General features: G+C 36.9%; 1 protein-coding gene across 2 annotated transcripts in view; it reads right to left on the reverse strand.

The window, feature by feature from the left end:
- Window positions 1-1,213: 1,213 nt before the first annotated feature.
- Window positions 1,214-16,679, reverse strand: part of LOC150100027 (protein disulfide-isomerase A4-like) — a 193,690-nt gene continuing 178,224 nt past the window's right edge. For both annotated transcript variants that reach the window (XM_090403155.1, XM_090403156.1), the window contains one exon: window positions 1,214-1,794. In XM_090403155.1, the coding sequence (XP_090259281.1) occupies window positions 1,379-1,794 (416 nt within the window). In that variant the 3' untranslated portion in view covers window positions 1,214-1,378. The remainder of the gene's footprint in view (window positions 1,795-16,679) is intronic.

The raw sequence follows: 16,679 nt of genomic DNA on the forward strand, positions 1-16,679 counted from the left end.
TTCAGCAATAATTTTGGCCATTCGGTCTTAATCCACACATCAGCTGATAAAAAATCAGCACTTTTTTCTTCACCATGAATACGCTTCTACACAATATTCTCTCGCTTTGTCCACTGTTTTTCAAGTTCTGCTTTTTGATGCATCAAAGGCCCATTAATCGAAGCACTCTTTTCATGAACATTACTAAACCAAATTTTTAATGCTGATTCAACTTGAATATCCTTACCAGATTGGGCTCTCTTCCAATCCATGTTCACATTAATAAGAGCTGAACTTTAAGATCTTACACAACAGCGATTGTGAAAATTTTAAATGTACAGCCACACTACGCTGACTCATTTTGGGTAACTTATCATAGCACTCCAAAATTCTTTGTTTTTCTTGAAAAGATAAATCTTTACTTTTTTTTTTTACTTGTTTCTGCCATAATGCCAAGGGCTGTTTTAACGAGCACTTAAAGTCAAAATAACTTGCAGAAAGAGAGCAGCACGAAAATAAATTCTAAAAATCACAATTAGACTGTATTTATATTTATACCCCCCTTGACTGGAAGATTAACAAAAAATAGTCATATTTCGACAAATGTTCTTTGTCAAATTTTTTCCTGATTAACCCTTATTTCTTAGAATTCTGAGATGCAAAAGGCTAAACATTCGAGGATTTTGATAACAATAACCAGAAGACTTATTTACTTTGATTATAATAGATGGATTATTTTTAATTCATTTTAAATGATTTTGATAATAGCCGATTGATAATATTATCCGCAGTCACAATAAGCAGATTCCACTGTACCATTGTGATCTTGTACTGACGATGATACTTAGGCAAAAATTCTATGCTAATAAAGTTATTTATGTGAGTTTTCCCTTATAATTCTTTTCAATATGCTAATTCACGGTATTTCATTATTGAAACAAATAATGTTTTATTTCTATGGTTATGTATTCATATTCACATACAGTCCTGCACTCTCAAACCCTAGATTTTTCCATAAAACGAATGTGCCCAAGGCAATTTGAGAATCTGCTCTAGAATACAGTCAACACTTTCAATAGCAAATAATGGTTGCATTTAGCTACTGAAAAGTCCCTCATAAAAAAATATTTTCTTTACAAATATGTCACTTAAATTTCTCAAATTTCATTGGAACAATAATCTGTGATTATAAACTTAACTTATTAATAGTGTTTGAAAAGAAAATGAATTATGATTCTATAAAAAAAAATTGAAACTTTAATTATATAAAAAAGTACATAAAATTTGTGCTTAAATGGTCACAGTAAATGAATTCAAAATTAACTTTACACTTACATTTTTGACAAAAGATAAACCGATTTTAATAGCACCATTTAATGTCTAAAAATATCGCTGAGTGTTATAATTCATCTCTTTTACCATTAATGTCTTTTCCAGTGAGGTGTTGAGTCACAAAAGTTTCCAAGTCTTTTAAACTACGATCACCTGTATACTGAACAATGTTTTTCTTATCTGCTGCTGAAATATAGTACAGTGTTGGGAATCCATTTACTGTATAATCTTCTGGGAAGTCATTAGCTGTGGCATCAATCTTTGCTATGTAAATATTTTCATTATCCACATACTTCTTTGCTAATTTTTTATAAATTGGTTCCAATGCTTTACAATGACCACACCATGGCGCATAAAATTCTATAAGAATATCCTTCTTACTTTGGGTTACAAGTGTACCAAATGTTGAGCCAACTACTGTATACACTGGACCCTTGTTGTCTTTAGGAACAGGCTGTGACTTAATATGACGGGCTATTTTACCTAAAAAAAAAATTAAGACTAAATATGAATCAAGAATCTCAAGATAACAATGCATTAGAATAATTAATAGGCACTTTCATATCATATCAGTATACTTTCAGAAGCCAATTAACTGTTGCTATACTAATTTTTTTTACATGTTTATTAAAAATTTTACCCATAGCAATGATAATGCATGAATATTCTGTCAAGTTAATACAGCTGGTTTTGTTCCCCCCACCACCACCATTTACAAATTAAGTTCAGTAGCCTATTACCAGGGCTCAACAAAATCCTACTAGCTTCAAAAAAGCAATTAGAGGTGCTATATCATTTTGGAGAAACATCCCAAGAATGAGAAGTCAACAGATAATAAGAATAGAAAGAATTGTAAAAACATTTACTAGAATGGCCCTTTATTATTATTAATATTCTTCTTCTTTGTTTTCTTAAAAAATGTTTAGAAAGCTATTTTGTATTAAATAAAAATTATTCTATTTTGTCTAATTGGGCAGTTACCTACCAGCTAGTAAAATCTACTCAACAGGTGAATGTATTTGTTGAGTTTTGTAGAAATTAGCTTAAGAATGTGGTATAGCAGCTGCTATACCTGTTAATTTAGTGTATTCTTTCTTTGTGTGGGATGAAAAATCTTAGTTTCCAGGAAGAAGGGAAGGCTATTCACTGGCTAACTCAGCTTTTGTTGCAAAACCCTTAAATTATGGTTCTTCACATTCTACATGAAATTCAAACCGAGGTCTTTCTAACCAAAGGACATTGTCAATATCGATTAAAATAAGCCAGCTCTTACAAGGCTGATTTATCAATGCTTAAGAGCTTCCTGTATACTTTTCCTGATAATATAAAGTGCAAAGCATAAAAAACAAAGTTTAGATCATATATGTGGAATGAAAAATATTTCAGTTGATCTGATTGCCTTATTCTGTTAATACAGATGTACACCAATAACTTGTTATAGTCGCTGCAGTTTCTCACGTAATCCACACAGTAATGTGCCTAGACATGCTACTCAAATAGCATTTTGTAATGATCTATATGTTATATTTGAGTGAGCTTTCTTTTATCAGAATTTAGTAAGAAAAAACAGACAATTTGCATTTGTTTACTGTTATTTGGTTTTGTTAATTCAAAAGCCAGAAGAAAGTAGTTTCAGCACATACATAAGCATGTATTGCTAGGGTAAACAATTTGGCCTATATCACTTTAAACATTGCCATAAAAACTTCAAGTATTACTAATGTAAACAGAAAATGCAATTACATTAAATACTTGTGATATTAACAAAAAGATATGCTGAATGTATAATTAATAATAATAATTATTAAGAGAGACCTTCAGGGAGTCAGAGACTCATTGAAGGAGGCCACCAGCTATCATACTTATTCTTGAATTCATTCACACTGCTTGCACTCGCAACATCCAAAGGCAATCCATTCCAATCACGCACCACCATCATAGAGAAAAATCTGGTCCTCACACTCTTCTTGTGATTCTGATATATTGAAGAGAGTACAAAGGAGAATATTAAAAATGATATCAGGATTGTGGAATACTGATTATGAAGATAGATTGAGAATTTGTAGACTGCAGATACTAACAAACAGGAGTGATATGATTGTGACTTACAAACTTCTGAAAGGGTCATACAGGATTTCAGTTGAAGGAATTTTTCAATTTATGGAGGGTGGGGAAAGGACGAGAGGGCATCCTTGGAAGCTGAGAATGAAGGCCGCTTCCAAGGATCCCCTTTCCCCACCCTCCATAAATTGAAAAATTCCTTCAATTGAAATTCTGTATGACCCTTTCAGAAGTTTGTAAGTCTCAATCATCGGTACACAATAAATAACGGAAAAAACTCACGTAGAAAGATTATTTATTAGTATAATTTTCGCTTGTGTGTCACAGGCATCTTCAGTACATTGAGCTCAAAATTAAACACTAACTGACAATTCCAAAAAGCGCCACCTAAGTAGCTGGTGTAAGATAACTAAAAAGGTCAATAACTTTCCTAAAAAAAAAAAAAAAAAAATTAATACAATAAAAAGTTAGGAAAGATTAGCTGATTTGTAAAGTACTATCTCCCATAAAGGGGATAGACGTAAGCCGTCGGATCTGTTTAAGTTAGGAGAATGAAGTAGAGTTTCACATGTTTCTTTATAAAGGCGTTCCATGAGAAACTGACTTTTGTGAAGAACTCTTATCTTTCTCCAATGAACTCTGTGTCTAGTGAAGATGGCATGTTCAGAAAGTCCAGACTTTTCAGGTTTAAAGTATTCAATATAAGATTGGTGTTCTTCTAGCCGAATAGAGGCAGATCTTCCAGTTTGTCCGAAATAAGATAATCCACAAGAGCACGGAATCTGGTAGACACCTGGATGATTAAGATGTGGAAGCTTGTCCTTAGGAGAAGTGAGAAAGGTGGAGATTTTTCTAAACGGTCGAAAGGCAACAAAAATATTCAGTGGTTTTAAAACTTTTGCTATACGTTCACTGATGCCTTGTACATAAGGGATAGTAATGCGCATTATTTCCTTTGTGTTTGAAGAGGAAGACATATTAAAACTACTCAAAGTTCTTTTAATGAAGCAATTCTTATAACCATTAGATAGAAAGGAAGAAGTTATGTATTGTAGTTCTTTCTGTAAAAGATCGTCTGTAGAACAAAAGGAGTGGGCCCGATGAACCAGTGTTTTAATAGTTCCTGCCTTTTGACTGGGATGGTGATGAGATTCCGCATGGATATAAGCCTGTATGAGTCTTCTTTCTATAAACTGAGAAATGTAGGTTACCATCTGGTTGGCGAAGAATTAGAAGAAACTTAAAACCTTCTTCGGTCGTCCACCTAGATTGTATGGTCTTCCGAAAGTTCATAAACCAGGCATTCCGTTGAGACCAGTCGTAGATTGTATAAGTTGCCCCACTTACAAAATCTCAAAATTTTTATCAAATTTACTCTCCTCTTCAACTAGAAGAACTGATACCTATATAAAAAATACTTTGGATTTCAAAAATAAAATTTCAGATTTTCATTTGGACGTTTCTGATATCATGATCAGTTTAGATGTTGTTTCTTTATTTACAAATGTGCCTCTTTCGGAAAGTATTGAATTTCTACAACAGGAATTTCCTTCAGACATTGTAAACGTATCTGATTTTGTAATAAATTCTGGTTATTTTTCCTTTAAAAATAAGTTGTATCAACAAATTGAAGGAACAGCAATGGGTAATCCTCTTTCTCCTGCTATCTCCAATTTCTTTATGGAACATTTTGAACAACATTTCTCCCAGACCTACGCATTGGTTCAGATATGTCGATGACATTTTTGCTGTATGGAATGGCTCTTCTGATGAACTTCAACAATTTCTCACTAAGTTAAACGCATTTCATCCTAGGATCAAGTTTACCCTAGAAGTAGAATCAAATAAGCAGTTAGCCTTTTTAGATCTTCTAATTCTTCGCCAACCAGATGGTAACCTACATTTCTCAGTTTATAGAAAGAAGACTCATACAGGCCATTATATCCATGCGGAATCTCATCACCATCCCAGTCAAAAGGCAGGAACTATTAAAATACTGGTTCATCGGGCCCACTCCTTTTGTTCTTCAGACGATCTTTTACAGAAAGAACTACAATACATAACTTCTCCCTTTCTATCTAATGGTTATAAGAATTGCTTCATTAAAAGAACTTTGAGTAGTTTTAATATGTCTTCCTCTTCAAACATAAAGGAAATAACGCGCATTACTATCCCTTATGTACAAGGCATCAGTGAACGTATAGCAAAAGTTTTAAAACCACTGAATATTTTTGTTGCCTTTCGACCGTTTAGAAAAATCTCCACCTTTCTCACTTCTCCTAAGGACAAGCTTCCACATCTTAATCATCCAGGTGTCTACCAGATTCCGTGCTCTTGTGGATTATCTTATTTCGGACAAACGGGAAGATCTGCCTCTATTCGGCTAGAAGAACACCAATCTTATATTGAATACTTTAAACCTGAAAAGTCTGGACTTTCTGAACATGCCATCTTCACTAGACACAGAGTTCATTGGAGAAAGATAAGAGTTCTTCACAAAAGTCAGTTTCTCATGGAACGCCTTTATAAAGAAACATGTGAAACTCTACTTCATTCTCCTAACTTAAACAGATCCGACGGCTTACGTCTATCCCCTTTATGAGAGATAGTACTTTACAAATCAGCTAATCTTTCCTAACTTTTTATTGTATTAATTTTTTTTTTTTTTTTTTTTTAGGAAAGTTATTGACCTTTTTAGTTATCTTACAGCAGCTACTTAGGTGGCATTTTTTGGAATTGTCAGTTAGTGTTTAATTTTGAGCTCAATGTACTGAAGATGCCTGTGACACACAGGCGAAAATTATATTAATAAATAATCTTTCTACGTGAGTTTTTTCCGTTATTTATTGTGTACCGATATGTCTACTCACGGTCTACCTCTTTTAAAACTTAAGTCTCAATCATATCAACCCTGTTTCTCCAGTCTAGAAATTCTCAATCTGTCTTCATAATCAGTATTCCACAATCCTGATATCATTTTTAATATTCTCCTTTGTACTCTCTTCAATATATCAGAATCACAACGGAGACCAGACCTGGGCAAAATAACATCCTTATCTTTACATGTGAATGTTCATTTCAGCATTGCAATTATCTTTTGAGTTGTATTTGCAATCCTTGCCACATGGCCCCCTGAACTTCAACTTCCCATCTATTAACACTCCAAGATCCCTAGCCTAATCCCACCAATATAATACGACACTGGATATCTAATCATGTCGAATGACTTTACATTTACTGACACCCATTTTCCCATGCCCACAATTCCAGCCTATTAAAATCATTCTGCAAAGATACTTCATATCGGCAGCATTCCTGATTACCATACCTATCTTTGTATCATCAGCAAATAGCTGTATGTCGCTTGTCAAATCCTTCCCAATATCATTAATGTACAGACTGTATAGCAGTGGACCAAGCACTGATCCTTGTGGAACACCACTTGTTATCTTAAACCTTGCAGACTCAGATCCCCCATATACCACTTCTTGATATCTGTCAGTCAGTCATCCTCTTATCCATGCTAATATTCTATAACCCAAACCCATTTTCTCCGATTTATGCAACAGTCTTCCATGCTGTTTCTGTCAAAATCCTTAGCAAAATCCAAAAGTATCATGGTGTAGCCATTCCCCTTGTCTAGTTCAATGGTAACATTGTTATAGAATGTGAGCAAGTTGCTAAGACATGACCTTCCCTTAGTAAACCCATTTCTGAATGCGGGCCCTAACCAATTTTTCCAAAATCTTCACCACCACTCCTGATATACTAATTGGTCGATAGTTGGATACATCAGTCTTTGCACTACCCTTATGCAATGGAATTACCATACATTCCTTCCATTCCTGTGGAATCTTCCCTGTTCTAAGACTCATATTAAACATCCTGGTCAAAGGAATGGCCAGTTCAGCTGAACACTCTTTTAGCACACATGCTGATATTCAATCAGTCCCTATTGTCAATATCGATTGAAATAAGCCAGCTCTTACAAGGCTGATTTATCAATGCTTAAGAGCTTCCTGTATACTTTTCCTGATAATAAAAAGTGCAAAGCATAAAAAGAGCAAAGTTTAGATCACATATGTAAATAAGCTATATGTTTATTCTCGTAGACAGGCTTATACGTTGGTTATGCATTATTAAAACACTTAAGGAATAGAACAACCTAGTTAAGAATATAAATTAAATTAAACTTTAATAAATATTTTCCGATATTTCGGCAATGTCACATTGCCATCTTCTAAAGGAACTTACACAAAAAAGCACATGCACGTAGGCACTACAAACACAGTAACTGGGAATGAAGAGATGAAGCTATTGTTCTCCTAAAAGTCCTGATGGTGCCCTCTAGTGGGCTAAGTAGGTGTTCTTGGCCGTTGGGCTGAAGGTCTGCTGATGTAAGCCAACCAAATTTGTTGAGGTTTGGAGAATTTCTTAGGGCTGAGGCTGATTCCATAAATAGTCTTTCGTATTTGTATTTGCTACGGTGTATTACTGTAGCTTTCTTCCACTGTATTCTGTGGTGTGTATCCAGAGCATGGTCCGCAAGACCAGAATGGCTGTACTTGTGAAACCGGATGTAGTCCTTGTGTTCAGAAATTCTGATATTCGCTGTCCTGCCTGTTTGGCCAAAGTAAGACAGATTACAACTGCAAGGGACCTGGTATACACCAGGTAGGTCTAGGAGAAGTGGTTGGTCTTTAGTGGAGTGGATAAGGGATGCCAATTTTCTGTAAGGTTTGTAACAGGAGGTCAGGTCATGCTTTTTTAAGATTTTGGTAATCTTTTCCGAGGTGCCTCGGATGTAGGGAATGGTGATGGATTTAGAATAATCCTTGTTGTGGAAGGGGGGGGAGGGGATCTGTGGTTTGTAGGTTCTAATATTTTTTGAACTTTTCTTGGGGGGGTAGCCATTGGCTGAGAAAGTGTTGAGGATGTGATTTAGTTCAGTGTTTAGGGCCAAGTCGTTTGAACAGATTAGTTTAGCCCTGTTGTATAGTGTTTTCACTACTCCATATTGTTGTGTGTGTGTGGGGGGGGAATTGTTGGTGAATGTATCTGCCTGTATGGGTGGGTTTTCTGTAAACTGAGAAAACCAAGGTTCCATTAGGCTGGCAGGTGACTAGTGTGTCTAGGAAAGGGAGGCTGTTTTTTTCCTCTTTTTCCAGGGTGAATTTGATTCTGGGGTGTTGGTTGTTTAAGTGTGTTAAGAAGGAAAGAAGTGTTTCAGAGCCATGTGGCCAAATATTATTATTATTATTATTGTTGTTCCGGGAAACTCCAAGGAGTCGACAGACTCATCGAGGGAGACCCTAACATCATGTCAAGAACAACTATTCAACATTCACACAGTATCTATCATACCTTGCCTTGAACTCATTCACGGTCGTAGCACCCACAACAGACTCTGGAAGCTTATTCCACTCATTTACCACTCTCCAAGTAAAGAACCTAGCTCTAACACCCTTGTCAACCACGCTCTTGCCCAGCTTCCATGCATGGCCCCTAGTCCTCCCACCACCAGTCATATTTTCAAAAATATCTTCTGGATCAATCTTATAAAAACCCTTCAGTAATTTGAATGTCTCAATCATATCGCCCCTCCTTCGCCTATCGTCCAATTTCTGCAACCCACAAATCTTCAACCTATTCTCATAAGGTTCATTCCACAGACCTGCTATCATCTTGGTCACTCGTCTCTGGACCCTCTCCACTTCCTCCCCATCACGAAGAAACCCTGGTGCCCATAGCTGGGCACAGAAGTCCAGATGGGGTCTTATCAAGGCTCGATACAGAGGAACAACAACTTGTTCGTCTCTGCATGTTAAAGTATTTTTCAGAAGCCAAGTGATTTGGTGAGCTGTTTTAGTTACTTTTGCAATGTGCCCCCTAAACTTCAATTCCCTATCCACCAACACTCCCAAATCCCTGGCCTAATCAATCTCCTGGAGTATGGTTCCACCAATGCGATATACTGCTGCTATTCGTTTCACCCCAAAGTGCATAACCTTACACTTTGCCACATTAAATTGACATCCATTTTTCCTAGCCCAGTCCTCCAAATCATCCTGTAAAATTTTGACATCCTGTGCACTCACAATTGCTCTACCCAACTTTGCATCATCAGCAAACAAGTGAACACTTCCTCTCAGATCCTTTCCAATATCATTGATGAACAAATTGAAAAGCAGTGGTCCAAGAACAGAGCCCTGTGGCACTCCACTAGTCACAAGACGTCTTTTAGACTCCACTCCTGAATAAACCACTCTTTGATATCTCTCCTTCAACCACCCTCTTATCCATCTCACCAACCCTATATCTATACCCATCTGCTCCAGTTTACTGATTAGGGTTCCATGTGGTATCCTATCAAAGGCCTTGGCAAGGTCCAGTAGTATCACTGTAAACCCATTACCCCTATCCAGTTCAGCCGTCACTGTGTTATAAAACGTGAGCAAGTTACTGAGGCATGATCTACCCTTCACAAAACCATGTTGTCCCCCATACAATATCCCATTTTCATCTATCCAATCCTGTATTCTTTTCTTGACTAATTTCTCTAAGACCTTGACAATGATTCCTGATATGCTAATCGGTCGGTAATTTACAACAGCAGTCTTGGAACCACCTTTATGCAGTGGAACTATTTTCCCCTCTTTCCACCCGCTCGGGACTAACCCAGACCCAAGACTCAAATTAAACAAAATGGTCAAGGGTACTGACAATTCTTTAGCTGCTTCTCGTACAACACGAGCTGGTATACCATCCAATCCCACAGATGTATTGACATTGAGGTTATGCAATAGACTACTCACCTCCACTTCATTAACCACAATTCCCGTATAATCTACTGGTTTATTCGTTTCTGCAATGTCCACCTGGATGATATACTTTTGCAAAGTGCTCACTCAGTAACTCAACTATCTCAACTGATTCAGTTACCTCCCTACCATCGGCATTCTTTAAAATCAATCTGCCATGTACATTTTTCCTTTTACTTGCTACATATCTAAAAAACTGTTTAGGATTCTCTTTAGCCTGCATGGCCAATGTTCTTTCGTACTCCTTTTTTGCTTTTCTTACCACACTCGTCACCCTTCTGGCCTGCGCTTTATACCGTTCATGTGCCTGCCGGTCACCCTTCTCCTTAAATTCCCTCCATAGTTGTTTCTTTTTTTGCAACTCAAGCTTAATGGTGTTATTCATCCATTTAACCCCTACTTGATTTATTATTCCGACTCTAGGTATACAGTCAGCCATTGCTTCATGCAAGCACTTCTTAACCACCTCCCATGCACTATCAACTTCTAGTCCTTGCAGTTGTACATGCCATGGCACTGAACCAATCAAACTCCTAAGCTTGTCATACTTTCCAGCCCGATAATTCCACATGTACCCTGTCTTAATTGAAAATTCTACACCTTTAGCCACCTCCCAAGTTAAGACCCTATGATCACTCTCACCGATTGGTGGCAACGTGGTCATATTTGTTACAGCCAAATCCTCAGATGTAATTACTAGGTCAAGCACTCTCTGACCCCTAGTATTTTCCATTACATGCTGTCACAGATAGTTATCCCTTAATAACCGCATAAAATCCAGTTCCTTCCTCCCGTGTGTCCTCTCCTCACTCCAATCAATGCGACCATAGTTGAAATCTCCCATAATAATCACCCTCCTTCCACCCATTTCTTCTATTTGCTTGTGCATACTGTCACCACCATCTTTTCCATCACCTGGTCTATAGCAGCACCCAATTATATATTTAGTTCTGCTAGCCACAATCTCACACCAAATAGCGAACACGTCATCAACGTAGCGAAGCCATATGGTTGGTTTTTGGTTTACATAAAGAAAATGTGCCAATACATCCCATAGTGGATGGCATTGATTCCCCCACATACAAATTAGCTAAACATTTGGCCAAAGAGCTCACACACTATACTGGCAACACACCATCACACATAAAAAACTCAGCCCATTTCAAAGCCAGCATAGAAAACCTTACACTCCAACATACTGACATAATGGTCAGCTTTGACGTCTCCTCTTTATTCACAAATGTCCCACTCAAGGAAACTCTAGAGCTAATCCAAGCTAAATTTTCTCCTGATGTCTCAGCCTTATTTCAGTTCACAATGAACTCAGGCTATTTCGTTTGGCAAGGAAAATTCTACAAACAAATAGAGGGGACAGCCATGGGTTCACCACTCTCGCCACCCTTGGCCAATTTCTTTATTGAGACCTTTGAAGAAAAAGCCTTAGTCTCTGCCCCACAAAAACCAACCATATGGCTTCACTACGTTGATGATGTGTTCGCTATTTGGCCACATGGCTCTGAAACACTTCTCTCCTTCTTAACACACTTAAACAACCAACACCCCAGAATCAAATTCACCCTGGAAAAAGAGGAAAAAAACAGCCTCCCTTTCCTAGACACACTAGTCACCCGCCAGTCTAATGGAACCTTGGTTTTCTCAGTTTACAGAAAACCCACAATGGCAGTGTGACATTGCCAAAATATCGGAAAATATTTATTAAAGTTTAATTTAATTTATATCCTTAACTACTTTAATAAAGCTATATGTTTATCAATTATTCAATTTGTGCAACAGCTTGAATACCTCGGCCTCACACACCTGCATTTCTTCATCTAGCGAAGAGATAACAGTGAGCTCAATGTTGCATTCACCAGGTTGATAGCTTTTAACGAAATGTGGACTCATTAACTGAACAACCTCTTCTGCATCTGTAATCCTCACGGCATCTGGATTTAGAAGAGTTATTCTTTCTTTTACTTGCAGCATATTCTTGTGGGTTGTTTTTAGCATGCAGAGCCAGTTTCTTTTCATACCCAGACTTTGCTTTCCATACAACAGCTGTGACTATTCTAGCCTGCTGCTTATTTTTAAATAAGCAGCAGGCTAGAATAGTATGCCTGGCCAACACAGGAGGCGTTTTCTGGTTGGGTTAGCAGCTTGCCAGAGAATGTTAAACCCAACAGACAGCTACCTTGGAAATGACCCAGAAAAGAATAAGAAAAAACTAAAAGAGGAGATACTGAAAATTGTCATCTTGAATGTATGATCTCTAACTGGAAAAGAATTAATTGAAGAACTTGAAATCATCATAGCATTAAAATTAGTGCAGTATCAGAGACAGAAAAAAAGACCAAGGTACAAAACAAATTGAAAACTACATATCAATATATAGTGAGTAAAAAAACACAAGAACATCTAAAGGAGTTCAAATAATGTTACATAAAGATATAAGAGATCAAATAGAATACAATTATATAACAAGCAGAATACTACATTTCATGTTAATAGGAAAATGATTAAATATTAGTAGTGTAATATAGTTCAGAGGAAGAGAAACCAAAACTAGAAATAGAGGAATTTTATGAAAATCTTCAAAATGTAATAAATGAACAAACAAAAAATATGAATAATAATTGCCATTTCTTGCATTTCAATCTCCAATGTGGTTATTCCATATATAAGCCAAAGATTTAATGAAGAAATAATTAATGAAAATTTAATATACCTACTACAGTTTTGTATGAATAATGAATTAAGAGGGCAAGAATCTAATTAATTACATTATAAATAATATAGAAAACAGGTCAGAAAAAATTATTGATGTAAGAGTTTTAATATCAGCATATATAGGAAGTGATCATAACTTAGTTCTTGGAAAAATAAAACTATCCAAGACTAAAACAAAATACAGAACAGAATTACTTCAGAAAAGATTGTTAGAACAAAAGTAAAATTTAAAAGACAAAAAAACAAACAGTAAAAGAGAAATGGACAACCTTTAAAAACACTCCACATGAAGCAGGAAAAAAAAGGATTACTACAAAAATTAATCAAAGATGGACACCATGGTTTAACTTCCCTTGCCAGCCTTGATTTATTTTCATGTCAACCAAAATGTGGATGTGAAGCATACTTATAGAGCTGAGATGCGGAAAAGAAGTGCTAGCTATCAGTTGTCCCTGTTAAGAGGTGCAATAATCTTTCACACTAAGGAGAACCCCTTTAATGCTAAGCAGATTAACCTGCACTTGTAGCTGTGTCTCCAAGCTAGCTAGCACCTTTTATTCTCATATAGACAGTAGGTGAGGCCATTTTAGCCCTATCTAACTTTTGGAGACTGACTATCAGTAGAGATTAAATTGTAAACTCAATCAGAGATAGCTGGTACAAGACAATACTAATTTTAAGCAGCATCCAGTGAGGATACGGCTAACAATTGCCACCATCTCGTATTTCTAACACATGTTCCAAAATATGTGTTATCTTAGTGATAAATAATGTCACTGATTTGTTCAGAAAATGGTTGCAATCAATTACTGCATTTGCGAGGGTGGTCTGAAATGATCTCGGCCTTGACCATAGATGGCAACAGTATCAGCAAGATTTTTTTTTACTAAGTTGGCATATCTGTTATAAGTATCCATGTGAAATTGGAAGTCATTCTATCAAGTAGTTTGTTTTATACAGTTGTCTGAAGCAAAGGTGTTGACTATCCCTTGAAATGAATAAAACAAACTACTCGTGCAGTTATAAAAAGGTTTAATGCCAAAAGAAATTCATTTGAAGTTCAGAAAAGTTTAGGGGCACTCTTCTCCTTCGTTTTCGACAATTAAGAAATGGGCTGCCAAATTTAAATGTGGATATACCAGCCTTGAAGATGATCCATGTGAAGAACGTCCAAAAAGTGTAACAACACCAGAAATCATTGATCAAGTGCACGATATGGTATAGGAAAGGAGAGTCAAAATGTGTGAAATTGCTGAGACTATAGGCATTTCAAAAGAACGTGTAGGATATATTTTGCATATGAAAAAGCTTTGCGCAAGATGGGTGCCGCGCTTGCTCAGCAGATCAAAAATGCACTTGCATTTTTGATCTGCTGAGCAAGAAAATCTCTGAACAGTGCTTAAAGCATTTTAACAAGAATAAAACTGATTTCGTGCATCAATTTTTTACTATGGATGAGACTTGGATTCACCATTACACACCAGAATCCAAATAGCAGTCAAAACATGGACAGAAGCCGGTTCCACCAGCAGGAAAGGTCATGGCATTGGTGTTTTGGGATACTAATGGCATTTTGTTTATTACAATAATTATCTTGAAAAGGGTAAAACAATAACCAGGGAATATTATTCTGATTTTTTAACCAGACTAGAGGAAAAAATTTGTGAGAAAAGACCCGGTTTGCAGAAGAAAAAAATCATCTTTTATCAGGACATGATAAAAGATGATTTTATCATTGTGTTTTGGCAATGGGAAAATTAAGATCTGCACTATGAATTGTTGGAACATCCCCCTATTACCCAGATTTGGCTCCCTCTGACTTCTATCTCTTCTCAAAACTAAAACTCTTCCTCGCTGGTCAGCATTTTTCTTCGAGTAAAGAGGTGATTGCAACTGTAGAGGGGTATTTTGCAGATCTTACTGAGAACCACTACAGGGATGGGATAAAGGCATTGGAGCATCGCTGGAATAAACGTATTAGTCTTAAGGAAGATTATGTTGAAAAATAAAAATAAATTTGAAATTATAAATTCGTTTTTTCATGGTTAGGCTGAGAACTTTTCAGACTCTATCTTAAATCTTGTGGGCACCTAGGAAAACAAATGATAGAATCTTTTCTTGCTGTTGTTATTTTGCCTAATTACTGTTAGATTTCTTTCTTTTTTTGTTTGTTCTTGAACTTTATTGAAGTTACTTTGATGAAACAGTTATTTTATAAAATAATCACAAAGTTGTGACACAGGATAAGTGGATGGCTGCTGTACAGATATCAAAAAGTGGAATATGGAGGGTCAGAATCGAGGAGAAAACAAGTGACTAATGGTGTGCTGCAAGGTTCAGTGCTGGGACTATTGCGGTTTAATTTGTACATAAATGATACAGGAAATAACCTGAAAGGGAATATATTTAGCTGTTTGCTGATGATGCAAAATTTGGTATAGTAATAGTTATTATTATTATTACCCTAAGACCTCATGGAGTCAAAGACTCATCTGGGGGGTCCTTTTATCACACACACACACATCTCATCATACCATGTCTTCAACACACTCAAACTCCTTGCAGACGCCACACTCTCAGCCAAGGCATTCCAATCATTCACAACTCTGCACGAAAAAAACCTGCCTCTCACTCCCCAGGGATGACTTATGGTTCTCCCCTGATCTCCCACTATTCTCTGTAGAACTTCTCCACCATGGATCCTATAACAACCCTTACCAACTTGTAGGTCTCTATCATATCTCCCCTCTTTCTCCTGTCCACCCGACTCTGCAAATTACATCTTCTCAATCTTTCCTCATACTCAACATTCCAGAGGTCAGAAACTACCTTAGTCAGTCACCTTTGGACCCTTTCCAACATCTCTTCATCCTTCTGAAAACCCGGTGACCAAATCTGGGCACAATAGTCCATGTGTGGCCTAATCAAAGCCTTATACAACGGAACAAGAATCTCCCTACTTCTACACGTCAGTGTCCTCTGCATCATTCCCAGAAGCCTTTGTGTTGTTTTCACAATTTTGGCGATGTGTCCCTAAATTTTAGATCCTATCACCTTATCAGTAAGATCTTTAGATCAACAGTAATTGCCCTAAAACAGACCCCCGAGGCACTCTACTAGTGACTTTCCTTTTCCTGGATATCGCACCCCCCATACACAACTTGTTGATACCTATCAGATAGCCAGTCTCTAATCCAATATCCAATCCCATCTGCTCTAGTTTGACTGTCAACTTATCATGAGGTACTCTATCAAAAGCCTTTGCGAAATCCAAGTATATTACCGTGTATCCTTCTCCTCTGTCCAAGGAAGCAGTCACTTTATTGTAATAAGTACGTAGATTACTAAAACATGACCTCCCTTTAGCAAATCCATGCTGTCCATCAAAGATAATACCATTGTTGTCAACCCAACTCTGGATCCTAGTTCTTACAAGCTTCTCCAACAACTTAACCACAACACCTGACACACAGATAGGCCTATAGTTCGATGCTTGAGTTCGATCACCTCCTTTATGAAGTGGCACAATCTTGCCCTCCTTCCACTCCTTAGGAACTTGACCAAGTGCAAGACGCATATTAAAAAAATATGTCAAGGCAGGTGTCAACTCCCTGGCACATTCCTTCAGAATACGCGGTGATAGATTATCAAGTCCCACAGCCTTATTTACATCTAGTTTACTCAACTCCCCAAACACCTCTTGCTCACTTACAGTCAGTCTCTCCTCTCCATCATCAACTGCTCTCAATCTCTCCATGA

Source organism: Typopeltis vanoorti, chromosome 13 (assembly GCF_054136105.1).
Source record: "Typopeltis vanoorti isolate ZY-2024b chromosome 13, IOZ_Tvanoo_1.0, whole genome shotgun sequence".
Classification (NCBI taxonomy): domain Eukaryota; kingdom Metazoa; phylum Arthropoda; class Arachnida; order Uropygi; family Thelyphonidae; genus Typopeltis; species Typopeltis vanoorti.